The sequence below is a fragment of the Oncorhynchus nerka genome, linkage group LG13, assembly GCF_034236695.1.
Source record: "Oncorhynchus nerka isolate Pitt River linkage group LG13, Oner_Uvic_2.0, whole genome shotgun sequence".
NCBI classification, from domain to species: domain Eukaryota; kingdom Metazoa; phylum Chordata; class Actinopteri; order Salmoniformes; family Salmonidae; genus Oncorhynchus; species Oncorhynchus nerka.
The window spans coordinates 28063339-28081427 of NC_088408.1; the positions used below are offsets into that span (position 1 = coordinate 28063339).

An 18089-nucleotide genomic window follows, 5' to 3' on the forward strand; every position below is an offset into this window, starting at 1 on the left:
TCCTTCCCACTATGTATCTCTTTTTAGGTTTCTCTCAGTGCGTTGCAAGATGTACTTTGACTCCATGCTGTCACAGAGAGGCTATATAGGGAAGATGATGTTCGAGCACAAGAACGAAACCCTATCCATCTCAGTAAGAATACACTACGGTTTTAATGCACAGAAATACCTTTTCACATGTACCCTTCTTGAATGCAAAAGCAGTTATAGGTTATAAAAAAACTATGTATGCCTAATAATCAAGTTACCCTCACATTCCCCTGCTCCACCCCCCTTTCCCATTTGTCAATGTCTTTCTTTTACTCTTCTCTTTCTGCATCCTTCTTTGTCTCTACCCATCTTCTCCCTCATCTTCCCTCCCTCTCTCAGGTCCAGCCAGGTGTGGGGGATAAGGCTGCTCTGAGTGACATGCGCTCTCTGTCTGGAGGAGAGCGCTCGTTCTCCACTGTCTGTTTCGTTCTCTCTCTCTGGGCCATCGCTGAGGCCCCCTTCCGCGCCCTCGATGAGTTTGATGTCTACATGGTAATGCCGCCATATCAGAAGGATGGATGAATGACTTAACCATTTTAAAATGCATATTAAAGGGATACTTCAGGATTTAGGCCATTAAGCATTTATTCCTACTGTTAGGTTCTGAACAAAATCTAAACTCAAATGGACAACTAGGAAAAGCTCAAACCAAGTTTATTCAACCCACTGAGTTCTTCATCTGCAAAACACAACATACAAGTCACACAAGTATATATTTATAACTGTTGACTAGAAGTCACCTCCTTGTATGTCTAACATAAGCAATTCATCCATGTTCCTCCGGGGTGATCTCTGGCCTCCCTCCCAGAGGTTTCTTCTCTCTTCAACTGTTGACCTTATCTCAAGTTGAGTTCCACATCCCTCCTTGACCTAGTTCTACAGCAGCTGGCCTGTATTATCAGGAACTGAGGCTAGACTGATGCTCATTATTAATATTCAGCAACAACATGTTTGAACAGAGAAACTTTCTCTCCTTCCCTTTGTCTCACTCAGTAACTTTCCATACACACAGTACCTATTCACCTTTCATTGACCCCTTACATATACATGTTAAGTGATCAGTCCGTTCTAATATAGTGACAGGAATAAGTATATTTCAAGATAGAATCCAACACTACTTACCCAAAGTCAGACAAACTGACGGATACCATTTTTATGTCCCTGCGTGCAGTTTGAAGGAAGTTGGAAGGTAGCATATCGTTAGCATAAAAATGGTATTCATATCTTTGTCTGACTCTGAGTAAGTAGAAAAAAAGGCTTGCCGGCAATTGCCTGAATCCCAAAGTATCCCTTTGAGTTTCTTCAGTCAATGAAATACATTTCAAATATTAACTTACTTATAATCTAAGCTCAGGTGTCTTCTGTAGCCTACACTGTGAGGCCAAGACACATTATTCTTCATATTTTTGCTCCGTTATTTCAGTCGTTCTGTTCTGTTGAGACACTGTCTGTCAATTAATGTAACTGTCTTTTTAGGACATGGTGAACCGAAGGATATCCATGGACATGATGTTGAAAATCGCTTCTAGCCAACGTTACCGACAGTTCATATTCCTCACCCCACAGAGCATGAGGTATTGTAGCCTTCCATCACCCTCCTGTGTACTAACATTAAGCATCTCTGTTCTATTTTATAAATGGGGTGGTTTGAGCCCTGAATGCTTATTGGCTGACAGCCGTGGTATTTCAGACCGTATACCACAGGTATGACTAAACATTTATTTTTACTGCTCTAATTATGTTGGTAACAAGTTTATAATAGCAATAACGCACCTCAGGGGTTTGTGGAATATTGCCAATATACCACATCTAAGGGCTGTATCCGGGCACTCCGCGTTGAGTCGTGCATAAGAACAGCCCTTTGCATTGGTATATTGGCCATGTACCACACCCCCCTGGGAACTATTGCTTAATCTATATCATGGCTTTGCCTAATTATCTCTCATTTGCATATTCAGTTTATCAAAAATAGTGTACTTAAAATAAATGTATTGGTTGGTGGTTGTGTTCCCTATAGCTCTCTCCCAGTCAACAACCTGATCCGGATCCTGCGGCTGAAAGACCCGGACCGTGGCCAGACGGCTCTTCCCTTTGGACAGAGGAATGAGGAGGAGGAAGAGGAGGAGTGAGGAAGAGGTCAACCTGAGACTGTTTTACAAAGTCCTCACTAAATGATGTGGATGTGTTTGTGATTCACATTTCTTCTAAGTTAAGTGTTTTGTTATTGTTAAAATTCTAGACACAAAAATAATGACCTAGTTTGCATTTATTTATGCTGCTATTGCTAAAGTTAAAGTGTTGCAATGTTTTACCAAACACTATTTCTGTAAATGCTTTTTCTTTTCTAACTTTGTACCGACTTAATTTTGTTACGAGGAATAGCACATTTTGATACACTTTGTATTCCAAGACAAAGATTTGAGAAGTCTTTAATTAGCTTTTCCAGTGATTAACAGAAGCTCAACCTGTTATATTTGTGCAGATTTTATTGTTAGAACAATTGTCATGTTTGCTAAATTGTTTCAGTCGATCGTTCTGTTTCTGCAGACAATTTAACAAAATAAAATGATACTTTTGTTAGGATTTGAAATGACTTTGTCATTGTCTAGATAAGTTTGATACATTTATATCCATTGCTTTACTGTACAATAATTGTCAGTACAGTTACATTTACAAAACTAGTTTTGTACAGTTGTGTTTTTAATGGTTAGTCCTGAGTGTTTTAGATTCAAGGCAGATGAGGTATCCTACTGATTACTGACATCTCAGAGTGATAACTGCCCTTAACACAGGAAAATCTGAAATACAAGGCTGTTGGGGTAATTCCCTAGGGGTCATGGAAACGAGGCAGGGCCCGTACTTTGATGGGTGGGGCGGCGAGGCCCAGACCCCCACAGGTGGAGATGTCCACGTCGTCAGCAGTCATCCCGATGGGGGGAAGGAAGGAAAAACGCTGCATGAGGGACGTGTAGAAGAGGAAGAGCTCCATGCGGGCCAGAGTCTCGCCTACACACACTCTACGACCTGGGAGGAGAGATGGGCGGAGCAATTGGAGGATGAGTGAGTAAACTCACTTTTGCTTGGGACAATTCTACTAGTAGTACACAATGCAATCCTAAACTATTGAATTACTACAACTGGTGAACATAAGGATGATGTCTGTTAAGGCAATCAACAGTCGTACGTTCACAACCTGGCTCCTGTTACCTGCGGAGAAGGGCATGAAAGCCTCCCTCTTGACAAACTTGTCGTCGACATTGAGAAAGTGGTGAGGGTAGAAATCATCCGGCTTCTCCCAGTGAGCCTTATCACGGTGCACTGACCTAAGCAGTGGGATAATGTAGGTCCCCTACACACATACAATAATTTGAATGTGCCATTGTCAAGGAAAGGATGTTTGGTGCCGTATGGGGGACAGGTAGTACATTTCACTTTACCATAACTGTCTTGCTTAACTGTCTGGTTATTGTTGATTCACTAAAAGGTGCAGGTCAGTGTCTGCTAGTTAGTTGTGAGTGGGCCTGCCTTAGGTATGAAGAAGCCTTTGAGGCTGACGTCGGCTGTGGTCTCGTGGGGCAGGCCCATGGGCAGGATGTCAGCGAACCTCTGGGTCTCGTGGATCACTGCGTCAGTGAAGGGCATCATCTGCCTGTGCTGGATCCTTGGCGTGGAACCACTAATCACCTTGTCTATCTCCTCATGGACCTTACCTGAGAGGACATAGGAAGTAGACTGAGTATAAGGAGGGCTTGTGAGATTTCACCTCTTTCTGTATTTTTATGCACCTTCTCTATTTGAAACATTTGCATATCAATCCCAGTTTGTATGTTTGTTTCGTATTACACTTTATGCCGTGGAATTAGAAGGTGGTAGCTGTATGGTAGCCTATTTTTTTTAAACTTATTTTCCTCATTGATCCAAAATGGCTGGTGACATGTGGTTTCACTCACTCTGTATTTCAGGATACTTGATCATGATGACCAAGGCCCAGGCCAGGGTGCTGGAGGTGGTTTCCGTCCCAGCCACAAACATGTTGGTGACGGAACACAGGAGGTTCCACTCATGGAAGTGGGAAGAGGGATTATCCTTTTCCTAATAAATATATTTTAGTTGAGGAAAGGCATTAGGTATGGGACAAAACATGGGACCATTAGGAAGTGAGTTATGCTGTATTGTGGGAGTGGCAATTTCAAATCACTTTCAGGCAAATCTGTAGCACATCTCTATCCCCCCTCAAAAAGGGTTTCCAAGTGCAAAAAGGCATTTTGACCCATAGTTGGTGTGACTGACATTGAGCCCTGGGTTCACCTTCTGCTGCTTGTTGAGGAATGCGTCGATGTAGCTACGGGTGTCGTTCTCATCCAGGATCTGTCTGTGCTGGATGAAAATCTTCCTGAAGAAGGCCTTCAGGTTGTCCTGGTATGCCAGCACTCTGTGGTGAGGCCCTGGCAGCGGGTGGATCACTGGGTACATGTTGTACAGCTGGAGAAACGAGCATGGCGGTTCATGTTTATATGTGAGAAATTCACTTCAGTTTTTTTACTTGTCAATGTTACGATGACAATGTGTATTGTGAGGGCATTTTCTGTTGAACCTTACTAATGCTTGTGTACTAAAATATCAATCTTTAAGCCTAGGCATTGGGCTTGAGATGGTTAAAGAAACAAACTCAGAAAAGAGCGTGTGTATTAGCAGAGAACTGTTCTAACTGTTCTGTGTGTGTAGTATGACCACATGATATCTGGGAGCTCAGCCAAGAGTTGACAAAAACAAATAGGTTCTTAGCTTAACTGGAGACAGGGCAAAGTGTTATATTCTGCACACCTGTGATGGAGCTACTGTTCTGTTTGGAGCCTGTTCTGGGTGAAAGGTTCTTGTTTTGCGTGTGGGGGGGTAGGACATACAGTGGGGCAAAAAAGTATTTAGTCAGCCACCAATTGTGCAAGTTCTTCCACTTAAAAAGATGAGAGAGGCCTGTAATTTTCATCATATGTACACTTCAACTATGACAGACAAAATGAGAGAAAAAAATCCAGAAAATCACATTTGTAGGATTTTTTATGAATTTATTTGCAAATTATGGTGGAAAATAAGTATTTGGTCACCTAAAAACGAGCAAGATTTCTGGCTCTCACAGACCTGTAACTTCTTCTTTAAGAGGCTCCTCTGTCCTCCACTCGTTACTTCTATTACTGGCACCTGTTTGAAGTTGTTATCAGTATAAAAGACACCTGTCCACAACCTCAAACAGTCACACTCCAAACTCCACTATGGCCAAGACCAAAGAGCTGTCAAAGGACACCAGAAACAAAATTGTAGATCTGCACCAGCCTGGGAAGACTGAATCTGCAATAGGTAAGCAGCTTGGTTTGAAGAAATCAACTGTGGGAGCAATTATTAGGAAATGGAAGACATACAAGACCACTGATAATCTCCCTCGATCTGGGGCTCCACGCAAGATCTCACCCCGTGGGGTCAAAATGATCACAAGAACTGTGAGCAAAAATCCCAGAACCACATGGAGGGACCTAGTGAATGACCTGCAGAGAGCTGGGACCAAAGTAACAAAGCCTACCATCCGTAACACACTACGCCGCCAGGGACTCAAATCCTGCAGTGCCAGACGTGTCCCCCTGCTTAAGCCAGTACATGTCCAGGCCCGTCTGACGTTTGCTAGAGAGCATTTGGATGATCCAGAAGAAGATTGGGAGAATGTCATATGGTCAGATGAAACCAAAATAGAACTTTTTGGTAAAAACTCAACTCGTCGTGTTTGGAGGACAAAGAATGCTGAGTTGCATCCAAAGAACACCATACCTACTGTGAAGCATGGGGGTGGAAACATGCTTTGGGGCTGTTTTTCTGCAAAGGGACCAGGACGACTGATCCGTGTAAAGGAAAGAATGAATGGGGCCATGTATTGTGAGATTTTGAGTGATAACCTCCTTCCATCAGCAAGGGCATTGAAGATGAAACGTGGCTGGGTCTTTCAGCATGACGATCCCAAACACACCGCCCGGGCAACGAAGGAGTGGCTTCGTAAGAAGCATTTCAAGGTCCTGGAGTGGCCTAGCCAGTCTCCAGATCTCAACCCCATAGAAAATCTTTGGAGGGAGTTGAAAGTCCGTGTTGCCCAGCAACAGCCCCAAAACATCACTGCTCTAGAGGAGATCTGCATGGAGGAATGGGCCAAAATACCAGAACAGTGTGTGAAAACCTTGTGAAGACTTACAGAAAACATTTGACCTCTGTCATTGCCAACAAAGGGTATATAACAAAGTATTGAGATACATTTTTGTTATTGACCAAATACTTATTTTTCCACTATAATTTGCAAATAAATTCATTAAAAATCCTACAATGTGATTTTCTGGAGAGAAAAAATATAATTTTGTCTGTCATAGTTGAAGTGTACCTATGATGAAAATTACAGGCCTCTCTCATATTTTTAAGTGGGGGAACTTGCACAATTGGTGGCTGACTAAATACTTTTTTGCCCCACTGTACATAATTTGGGAAAACATTCAAAGGCTCGTGCTTGCCAAACTTGGGAACCGTTGAGCTACTGTTAGAGGAAGTATGTCTGGAGTGACTTACTGTCACTTTGGCACCTGCTGTACTCACTGAGTTACGACAGACTGAGACAACCTTTTCATTATCGTCTGTACCCTGTAACCCAGTTTGGTCTCTCCTTCTGTACACACATAAGATCACGTGTTTTTCAGAAGCTTGCATAAGATTGCTTGCCTATATAAGGCTTCTGTACTCTTTGTACAGCAGGCTCTCCATTTCACCTGCGTGGGTGGTGCGACCAGCCTCATGTTTTTAATAAAAGTAATTCCTTGATTGATTGACTTTTCCTCTCCTCATTATTAGTTAAAGGCAGAATTTCCACCACAGTATCCAGCATTTTAATACCTCTATGGAAAGGAACAACAAGTATCCCAAACAAATATCCCAAATACTGTCATGTAGTATCATACCTGAATGAACGGTGAACTGGCCAGCCTGAAGCTTTCGTAGTTCATTTCCAAGAGCTTAATAAAGATCGGGTCATCATACTCCATCCTGTGGCCCATGATCAGAGAGACGATGATGTTGGACGCTGCCGCGTTCAGAGGAATGGTGGTCTGGATGCCATCACCTGGCTCAGTCACAATAGTTTCATAAAAACACATGAATTAATGTCAATAAAATCAAAGTTAATTCATTCAATGATCTGCTGAATAGTTTTTTTTTTATTGTTCTATGTGTAGCATTTTGTGTGACAGTTGAATAATCTATGTATTTGTAGTTTTATCTTCAGATCCAATATGGCCTCACCGTTATGAGCTGCAAAGCTATTTACAAGGTTTTCTGACTCTTTGATGATTTTCTCCTCGATGCTCCTCTTTCCCATTCCCAAATCCCTGAGCACCGCCAGAGTGAACCTCCGAATGGTCCTCCAGGAGTCCCCATGGCCGAATATGATTCCTGTTTTGACGGGGAGGATATGTCACAGATTCTCTGTTTATTATAAGGAATAATTGTAGGTACCTAAAGTATTCCTTTGCTTTTTTATGTGGACGTGTAGGTTTGCTGTGGGATGGGTTTTACCCAGCAGTTATCCACTTAAAATGCCATGCCACTGTGTTAAGATAAAAGATATTGCTTGTGACTGTAAACTGCCATTGTGAACACTGAACAGTTGACATAACATGACTGGGCCTAGAAACAAGACAGATAATGTGGTTCTTGATCTATTAAAGAGATTTTGGTCAGTCGAGGTTGGCCTGTACCGTTTCCTCTGGTGATCTGTTTGAATAGTGGGATGTCTGGCCGCTCAGCAAATTGATCAGCCTGAGTGACCAAGGCCTCCTTCAACATCTCATAGCCACACAGAACCACGATCTTACGCAAGCCCATCTGAATGCTGAACACGGGTCCAAACTTGTCCTTCATCTGGGGAGAAAAGGGGGGGTGAAGAGAGAGGGAAAAATATCACAATGTCCCATGGGAATGAGATATATAATTATAATGCGTTTCCTTTTTGTCCTACTATCTCTGTTAAAATGTAACAAACTCATATTCGAGGCACGCAAGCAACAACATGTTCCAGTATGCACCAGTTCCGTGGAGATTTTGTACATCCTTAGAGACAAACATACAGTTAATAAGCTGCTCCATTCGGGATTGCCTAAACAGGAATTTAGTGACGGGAGTAGTGGAGAGTACATTTAGGACAAAGATGGATAGATACGAAGTGGTCAAGAACTCTTGAGAGTTCAAGCAAAGCACCTGGGTTAAATTGTTCCAACAATTGTTTACAGACAGATTATTTCACTTCTCACTGTATCACAATTCCAGCGGGTCAGAGGTTTACCAACACTAAGTTTGACTGTGCCTTTAAACAGCTTGGAAAATTCCTGACATCATTTGAGTCATTTGGAGGTGTACCTGTGAATGTATTTCAAGGCCTACCTTCTGTCTCCTAGAGATTAACGTACTTTGGTGCGAAAAGTGCAAATCAATCCCAGAACAACAGCAAAGGACCTTGTGAAGATGCTAGAGGAAATAGTTACAAAAGTATCTATATCAACAGTAAAACGAGTCCTATATCGACATAACCTGAAAGGCCACTCAGCAAGGAAGAAGACACTGCTCCAAAACCGCCATAAAAAAGCCAGACTACGGTTTGCAACTGCACATGGGGACAAATATACTTTTTGGAGGAATGTCCTCTTGTCTGATGAAACAAAAATTGAACTGTTTGGCCATAATGACCAATGTTATGTTTGGAGGAAAAAGGGGGAGGATGGGAAGCTGAAAAACCCAATCCCAACTGTGAAGCATGGAAGTGGTAGCATCATGTTGTGGGAGTGCTTTGCTGCAGGAGGGACTGGTGCACTTCACAAAATAGATGGCATCATGAGGTAGGAATTATGTTGATATATTGAAGCAACATCAGGAATTTAAAGCTTGGTCGCAAATGGGTCTTCTAAATGGACAATGACCCCAAGCATTCTTCCAAAGTTGTGGCAAAATGGCTTAAGGACAACAAAGTCAAGGTATTGGAGTAGCCATCACAAAGCCCTGACCTCAATCCTATATCAAATTTGTGGGCAGAACTGAAAAAGCTTTTGCGAGCAAGGAGGCCTACAAACCTGACTCGGTTACACCAGATCTGTCAGGAGGAACGGGCCAAAATTCACTCAACTTATTGTGGGAAGCTTGTGGAAGGCTACCCAAAACATCTGACCCAAGTTAAACAATTTAAATGCAATGTGAGTATGTAAACTTCTGACCCATTCTCTCTACTATTATTTTGACATTTCACGTTCTTAAAATAAAGTGGTGATCCTAAATGACCTAAGACAGGGAATTTTTACTAGGATTAAATGTCAGGAATTGTGAAAAACTGAGTTTAAATGTATTTGGCTAAGGTGTATGTAAACTTCCGACTTCAACTGTACATTGGCTCGGGAAGAGGTGACTCGGCAGTTTTCGGAGGCTCCCGGGGGAACTCAGGTAACCTCTAGTTCTCTCGGCAACAGAGCCGTCAGCGACTTCCGTGATAATTCGGAGGCGAGGTGGAATCCTTGGACGAACGAGTGAAATTAAATCTCCTCTCCTTCCTGCATTCCCGTAATCGCCCATCGACCCAAATGGTCAAGATGATGAGCGAGTCGAGATCTGTCTATAGTTCCCGGGCAGCAAGCTCGTCCTTTACTTCCTCTGATACTCCGTGCAGGAACATGTCGAACAGTGCTTCCGGGTTACAAGCACTCTCAGCTGTCAACGTGCGGAAATCTACTGCATAGTCTTTAACACTGCGGGAGCCTTGCCGAAGCTGGAGTTACTTCCCGGAAGCCTCTCTTCCGGACAATGGAGCATCAAAAACATTCCTCACCTCTGCCACAAACTCCTCCAGACTGAAGCATATGGCCGACTGTTGTTCCCATACTGCCGTCGCCCAGGCGAGGACCCTCCCGGACATCAGCGTGATGAGGTACACTATCTTAGAGCGGTCCGAGGGGAAGGAGGAGGGCTGCAGCTGGATGATGAGGGAACACTGAGCGAAAAACGCCTGCAGGTGCCCGACTCTCCATCGAAGCGCTCCGGGGGAGGTAAGCGGGGTCCCCGGGAAGCCGGGGTGGCCGGGGAGGCGCCGCTACTAACAGCTGGGCTACTGAAGGGCTAGGAGGTTACTGTCATGGTAGGGTGCCTAACAGACAACCCACGGAATTGCTCCTGCAATGTGTTCAATGCTTGGTCGTAGCGTTCGGCCAAGGTCTGGAACCCTTCCATAAGACCACGAAGCAACTCCTCCTGCCTTCCAATGTTGGCTCCTTGGGAGGAGATGGCGTTGCGGCGCTTGTCCGAGTCTGCTGGGTCAGTCATGGCCAGATAGTACTATCACATTTCAGGCATGACCCAGATGCAGACAGTGTCGAAGTAACAAAAGTTGATTTCTAATACAGGGGCAGGCAAACGACAGGTCAAAGGCCGGCAGGGGTCAATAATCCAGTGAGGTGAGGCAAGGTACAGAACGGTAGACAGACTCAGGGTCAGTGCAGGCAGAACGGTCAAAACCGGGAATGACTAGAAAACAGGAGCAAGAAACAGGCAGGAGCAGGGAAACGCACGCTGGTAGGTTTCACGAACAAAACAAACTTTTTTATTTTTATTTTACTAGGCAAGTCAGTCAAGAACAAATTCTTATTTTCAATGACGGCCTAGGAACAGTGGGTTAATTGCCTGTTCAGGGGCAGAACGACAGATTTTGTACCTTGTCGGCTCGGGGATTTGAACTTGCAACCTTTAGGTTACTAGTCCAACGCTCTAACCACTAGGCTACCCTGCCTCCCCCCTGGCAACAGACAAACCGAGAACACAGGTAAAAATACACAGGGGATAATGGGGAAGATGGGCGACACCTGGAGGGTGGAGACAAGCACAAAGACAGTTGAAACAGATCAGGGTGTGACACTGATTGGGTCTTTGTAGAGGGGTTCTTACCTCCATCAAGGTCTGATAGGGTCTTTATAAAGGGGTTCTTACCTCCAAGGTCTGATAGGGTCTTTATAGAAGGGTTTGTACCTCCATCAAGGTCTGATAGGGTCTTTATAAAGGGGTTCTTACCTCCATCAAGGTCTGATAGGGTCTTTATAGAGGGGTTCTTACCTCCATCATGGTTTGGTAGGGTCTTTATAGAGGGGTTCTTACCTCCATCATGGTTTGGTAGGGTCTCTTCAGGTCCAGGTTGAAGGTGTTCCCCAGCAGCGGTAGACCTCTGGGGCCTGGAGGGAAATTCTTATATATCACCAGGGTAATATTTCCACTAAACCACCAGGGGCATATTACACCTTTTCTCCACTCTCTTATCATTAAAACGCAAACTGACTGTGGATCAGTTTCTAGAAATGCACCTGAACATACTTCTACATGCGCCTGATAGAGGGCGGCATTGCGTTGTAGCTGGGGCAGGCAGCGACCTGAGGGGCCAATTTACTTCATTATGGGCCCGTTATAGGTCTCATTCACTGGCTATGGGTATTGCTTTTTAACACAATTTAGGCCTATATAGTATATAAATCTGCAGTTCTAATCCACAAGATTATGTTACAATGAATTAGCAGGTTAAAGACAAATCATGTGTGTGTGCAACACAACTTCCTGCACAAACCAGTCTGACTACATCTTTAAGGGCAACGTGCCAGCAGTCCAATGGAATGCACGCCCATTCAAGCACATACCTTGTGTTGACAACATAGCAGCAAGTGACAGATTTCAATTCTACCATGACTGCAACAAAGAACGGCAACTACCACCTGAGAGACAACAATGAAGCCCAAATCTCTCGTATTGAGGTTATTTAATAATACTGAGTCCTTAGGTGAGAGGCAAGTGGAGAAAGGAGCCAGGTATCACCGACAAGTAGACTGTTCGGACCAACATGAGACCCCCGGCCCCCAGGTAGAGGATGGGGGGACAAAGAAAGAGAAGTGCGCCACTGAGATCCATTTAGCCTTTTTACCGGAGAGGTACGAGCCCCTAGTCGAAGAGGATGAAGGAAGGCAAGAGGATGAAGGAAGGCAAAGAGCGAAAGAAGAAAAAAAAAACAAGAAGAAAAAAAAATACAAGAAAGTCAAGAAGGTAGATTTGATGAAAAACGTTAATGCTTGCATTTATCTTTCTGTGCTATTATATTTATAAAAAATAGGTCTAGTTTTTTCCCCCTTCAATGATTAACTTTAACCAATGTTTTGTTCAATGGTAATTAATCATTATGATGCACATAACCTTTGAAAATCAAATGTATTCTGTTTTGTTATAATTACACTGGTATAACAGGAAAAAGACAGTAACATCAATGCTACATTTTCAGATACTTTCAACTATAGAATTCCCTGTAGTGTATAATTTCCAACACAGTATGTAATAGTTGCGCATAATATGGGTAAGTTCGAGGCAATATCATAATCAATATCATTATCGTGATACAATTATCACAATATGGCACCAGGCCATCAAACCTGCATCAAATTGCCTGATACTCATCATATGACTGAATGATGTCAAATCAATAATAAGAATCACAAACCATAGAGCTCGAAAGATCATTGTGAAATAGGACCACAAAATAGAGGCTTTTCATGAAAGAAATCGGTGTTACAAACCAATCTATTGTGATTGACTTTTCTCAGATTGTTGTTTTCTAATCAGCACCTCACATTAACACTTTGTTTCTTACTGTTTGCTTTCAACACTGATTGTGTTACTGTGACACAATATGAACTACAAGTTGAATGATACAATCAGTCACTGTTGATATATTTATTGTATCTTCCTATCTTGCCACCACCCATATGCCTGGCTTCTCTCCAGATTTAGATTGTTTTAAGACCTCTCCTTGTGTTAGTCTGTTCCACTGTGCTAGATACAGTGTGTTTGGGGTCAAAGGGGAATATCTAAACCATAACATAAAACATGAAAAGACAGTCATGGTTCAGTTCTTTGACTTAAAAATATTTCCTGCCAAGAAACTCATGTTTAAGAATATAGCTCTTAAAACCATTTCCATGTAAACAGTGTTTGTGGGTTGTCATGCAGGGAAAGCTCAGAAAATATAACATAGACAAACATATAAACAACAGAGGACTCTGGGTGAGAATGGTGCCGGCTCACCTGGGTGACACCAGAGCGACCTGCCTGTTACCTCGATCCCCAGAAGACCGGCAGTGTGACCTCTGCGACCACAGATGGTGCACGAGCTGGAACCCCCTCCGGTCTCCCTGCGCACCGCCCCTCCCAGCTCCATAGGTATCGGAGAGGGGGTGCGGGGGGATGGAACCACCAGACCCCAATCTGAACGTCCACGGTTAGCCAGCAGGTTGTCCAGCCGGATGGACAGGTCCACCAGCTGGTCAAACGTGAGGGTGGTGTCTCTGCAGGCCAACTCCCGACGGACATCCTCGCACAGACTGCAGCGGTATCGTTCCATCCTGCGCCGGCAGCCAGGGTCCTAAACTCCAGGGCGAACTCCTGGGCGCTCTTCATCTCCTGACTCAGATGGAAGAGGCGCTCACGGGTGAACTCCTCAAACTGGTCCAACGCCTCATCTCCCTCTCTCCATACAGTGTTGGCCCACTCCAGGGCGTTCCTGGTGAGGCACGAGACGAAGGCGGACACCCTCTCACGACCTGACGGAGTCGGGTGGAGGGTGGCCAGGTATAGGTCCAGTTGGAGAAGGAACCTCTGGCAGTTCGCAGCCTGTCCATCATATTCCTGGGGCAGGGAGAGACGAATCCCACTGGGACAAGGAGGAAGAGGGGCGTTCAGGGGAGACCCCGGTTGTGCTGGTGGAGGCGCTGGAAGAACTCCCTGTCTCTCCCAGCGGTCCATTGTCTGGACAACATGGTCCATGGCGATGCCAAGATGTTGGAGCATTGCTGCGTGCTCCCGGACGCGCTCCTCCACCCCTAATACCGGGGTTCCTGCTCCTGCTGACTCCATAGTAGTGGTCTGTAATTCTGTCATGGGTGCGTACTGGCGGCAGAGAAGTCAGACGCAGGAGAGCAAAACTGTGTTTCCAACGGCTAAGTTTAATTATCAAAACCCACCGGATACAGAACAATAAAATACATGGGTACATAACCCGACGCACACCAGAACATACCGTGCACAAGCACTGACAACAAATAATTACGGACAAGGACATGGAGGGGAACAAAGGGTTAAATACACAACATGTAATTGATGGAATTGGAACCAGGTGTGATGGAAGACAAGACAAAACCAATGGAAAAGTGGATTGGCGATGGCTAGAAGGTCGGTGACGTCTACCACCGGACGCCGCCCGAACAAGGAGAGGGACCGACTTGTTCGGGCAGAAGTCGTGACATGGGTTCCCTGTTGTTGTTGTGGCTGTATTAGGTTCTAAATCATATCAAATCAAGCTTCATTTATACAGCACATTTCAGACAGGGAATGCAACGCAATGCGCTTTACAGGGAAAAAAACTAAAAACAATAAAAATAAAAGCTGAAATATTTACTACACAACAAACATAAGATTTAAAAATAAATTTAAAAAAAGATTGACACAAACTGAACAACTAAAAAGCACCCTAAGGAAAAGCAAAGCCAAAGAGATGTGTTTTAAGATCTCCTTTAAATATGTCCACCGTTTCAGCCCCCCTCATGTTCCCTGGCAGGCTATTCCAGAGGCTGGGGTCATAATAACTAAAGGCTGTCTCTCCATGCCTCTTGGTCCCCCTCAGGTTCTCTGGCAGGCTATTCCAGAGGCTGGGGTCATAATAACTAAAGGCTGTCTCTCCATGCCTCTTGGTCCCCTTCAGGTTCTCTGGCAGGCTATTCCAGAGGCTGGAGTCATAATAACTAAAGGCTGTCTCTCCATGCCTGTTGGTCCCCCTCAGGTTCTCTGGCAGGCTATTCCAGAGGCTGGGGTCATAATAACTAAAGGCTGTCTCTCCATGCCTCTTGGTCCCCCTCAGGTTCTCTGGCAGGCTATTCCAGAGGCTGGGGTCATAATAACGAAAGGCTGTCTCTCCATGCCTCATGGTCCCCCTCAGGTTCTCTGGCAGGCTATTCCAGAGGCTGGAGTCATAATAACTAAAGGCTGTCTCTCCATGCCTCTTGGCCCCCCTCAGGTTCTCTGGCAGGCTATTCCAGAGGCTGGGGTCATAATAACTAAAGGCTGTCTCTCCATGCCTCTTGGTCCCCCTCAGGTTCTCTGGCAGGCTATTCCAGAGGCTGGGGTCATAATAACTAAAGGCTGTCTCTCCATGCCTGTTGGTCCCCCTCAGGTTCTCTGGCAGGCTATTCCAGAGGCTGGGGTCATAATAACTAAAGGCTGTCTCTCCATGCCTCTTGGCCCCCCTCAGGTTCTCTGGCAGGCTATTCCAGAGGCTGGGGTCATAATAACTAAAGGCTGTCTCTCCATGCCTCTTGGTCCCCCTCAGGTTCTCTGGCAGGCTATTCCAGAGGCTGGGGTCATAATAACTAAAGGCTGTCTCTCCATGCCTGTTGGTCCCCCTCAGGTTCTCTGGCAGGCTATTCCAGAGGCTGGGGTCATAATAATCCATGATTATCGAAAACTTCAACAAGCATTTCTCAACGGCTGGCCATGCCTTCCGCCTGGCTACTCCTACCTCGGCCAACAGCTCCGGCCCCCCCACAGCTCCTCGCCCAAGCCTCTCCAGGTTCTCCTTTACCCAAATCCAGATAGCAGATGTTCTGAAAGAGCTGCAAAACCTGGACCCGTATAAATCAGCTGGGCTTGACAATCTGGACCCTCTATTTCTGAAACTATCCGCCACCATTGTCGCAACCCCTATTACCAGCCTGTTCAACCTCTCTCTCATATCGTCTGAGATCCCCAAGGATTGGAAAGCTGCCACAGTCATCCCCCTCTTCAAAGGGGGAGACACCCTGGACCCAAACTGTTACAGACCTATATCCATTCTGCCCTGCCTATCTAAGGTCTTCGAAAGCCAAGTCAACAAACAGGTCATTGACCATCTCGAATCCCACCGTACCTTCTCCGCTATGCAATCTGGTTTCCGAGCCGGTCACGGGTGCACCTCAGCCACACTCAAGGTACTAAACGACATCATAACCGCCATCGATAAAAGACAGTACTGTGCAGCCGTCTTCATCGACCTTGCCAAGGCTTTCGACTCTGTCAATCACCATATTCTTATCGGCAGACTCAGTAGCCTCGGCTTTTCGGATGACTGCCTTGCCTGGTTCACCAATTACTTTGCAGACAGAGTTCAGTGTGTCAAATCGGAGGGCATGTTGTCCGGTCCTCTGTCAGTCTCTATGGGGGTGCCACAGGGTTCAATTCTCGGGCCGACTCTTTTCTCTGTGTATATCAATGATGTTGCTCTTGCTGCGGGCGATTCCCCGATCCACCTCTACGCAGACGACACCATTCTATACACTTTTGGCCCGTCACTGGACACTGTGCTATCTAACCTCCAATCGAGCTTCAATGCCATACAACACTCCTTCCGTGGCCTCCAACTGCTCTTAAACGCTAGTAAAACCAAATGCATGCTTTTCAACCGATCGCTGCCTGCACCCGCTTGCCCGACTAGCATCACCACACTGGATGGTTCCGACCTTGAATATGTGGACACCTATAAGTACCTAGGTGTCTGGCTAGACTGCAAACTCTCCTTCCAGACCCATATCAAACATCTCCAATCGAAAATCAAATCAAGAGTCGGCTTTCTATTCCGCAACAAAGCCTCCTTCACTCACGCTGCCAAGCTTACCCTAGTAAAACTGACTATCCTACCGATCCTCGACTTCGGCGATGTCATCTACAAAATGGCTTCCAACACTCTTCTCAGCAAACTGGATGCAGTTTATCACAGTGCCATCCGTTTTGTCACTAAAGCACCTTATACTACCCACCACTGCGACTTGTATGCTTTAGTCGGCTGGCCCTCTACATATTCGTCGCCAGACCCACTGGCTCCAGGTCATCTACAAGGCCATGCTAGGCAAAGCTCCGCCTTATCTCAGCTCACTGGTCACGATGGCAACACCCATCCGTAGCACACGCTCCAGCAGGTGTATCTCATTGAGCATCCCCAAAGCCAACACCTCATTCGGCCGCCTTTCGTTCCAGTACTCTGCTGCCTGTGACTGGAACGAATTGCAAAAATCGCTGAAGTTGGAGACTTTTATCTCCCTCACCAACTTCAAACATCAGCTATCTGAGCAGCTAACCGATCGCTGCAGCTGTACATAATCTATTGGTAAATAGCCCACCCATTTTCACCTACCTCATCCCCACAGTTTTTATTTATTTACTTTTCTGCTCTTTTGCACACAAATATCTCTACCTGTACATGATCATCTGATCATTTATCACTCCAGTGTTAATCTGCAATATTGTAATTATTCGCCTACCTCATGCCCTTTGCACACATTGTATATAGACCCCCCTTTTTTTCTCTACTGTGTTATTGACTTGTTAATTGTTTACTCCATGTGTAACTCTGTGTTGTCTGTTCACTCTGCTATGCTTTATCTTGGCCAGGTCGCAGTTGCAAATGAGAACCTGTTCTCAACTAGCCTACCTGGTTAAATAAAGGTGAAATAAATAAAAAATAACTAAAGGCTGTCTCTCCATGCCTCATGGTCCCCCTCAGGTTATCTGGCAGGCTATTCCAGAGGCTGGGGTCATAATAACTAAAGGCTGTCTCTCCATGCCTCATGGTCCCCTTCAGGTTCTCTGGCAGGCTATTCCAGAGACTGGGGTCATAATAACTAAAGGCTGTCTCTCCATGCCTGTTGGTCCCCCTCAGGTTCTCTGGCAGGCCATCCAGAGGCCTCATGCTGTCTCTCCATGTCTTGGTCCCCCTCAGGTTCTCTGGCAGGTTATTCCAGAGGCTGGGGTCATAATAACTAAAGGCTGTCTCTCCATGCCTCTTGGTCCCCCTCAAGTTCTCTGGCAGGCTATTCCAGAGGCTGGGGTCATAATAACTAAAGGCTGTCTCTCCATGCCTCTTGGTCCCCCTCAGGTTCTCTGGCAGGCTATTC

The 18089-nt window shown here is 45.2% G+C and overlaps 2 protein-coding genes across 3 annotated transcripts in view; one reads left to right on the top strand and one right to left on the bottom strand.

Moving 5' to 3' along the window:
- si:dkey-119f1.1 (Structural maintenance of chromosomes protein 6-like) overlaps window positions 1-2613 on the top strand; it is a 17493-nt gene extending 14880 nt beyond the window's left edge. For both annotated transcript variants that reach the window (XM_029676427.2, XM_029676428.2), the window contains exons 24-27: window positions 28-133; window positions 370-522; window positions 1507-1604; window positions 2048-2613. In XM_029676427.2, the coding sequence (XP_029532287.1) occupies window positions 28-133; window positions 370-522; window positions 1507-1604; window positions 2048-2159 (469 nt within the window). In that variant the 3' untranslated portion in view covers window positions 2160-2613. The remainder of the gene's footprint in view (window positions 1-27; window positions 134-369; window positions 523-1506; window positions 1605-2047) is intronic.
- On the bottom strand, window positions 664-14049 carry LOC115140392 (cytochrome P450 2K6-like). The gene is made up of 11 exons (XM_065026967.1): window positions 13495-14049; window positions 13229-13432; window positions 11236-11322; window positions 7809-7971; window positions 7354-7503; window positions 7014-7174; window positions 4339-4512; window positions 3981-4122; window positions 3556-3740; window positions 3238-3379; window positions 664-3054 (listed from the first exon to the last, which is right to left on the bottom strand). The coding sequence occupies exons 1-11, from the start codon at window positions 14047-14049 to the stop codon at window positions 2858-2860; spliced, it is 2160 nt and encodes a 719-aa protein (XP_064883039.1). The 3' UTR covers window positions 664-2857.
- Window positions 14050-18089: the final 4040 nt, after the last annotated feature.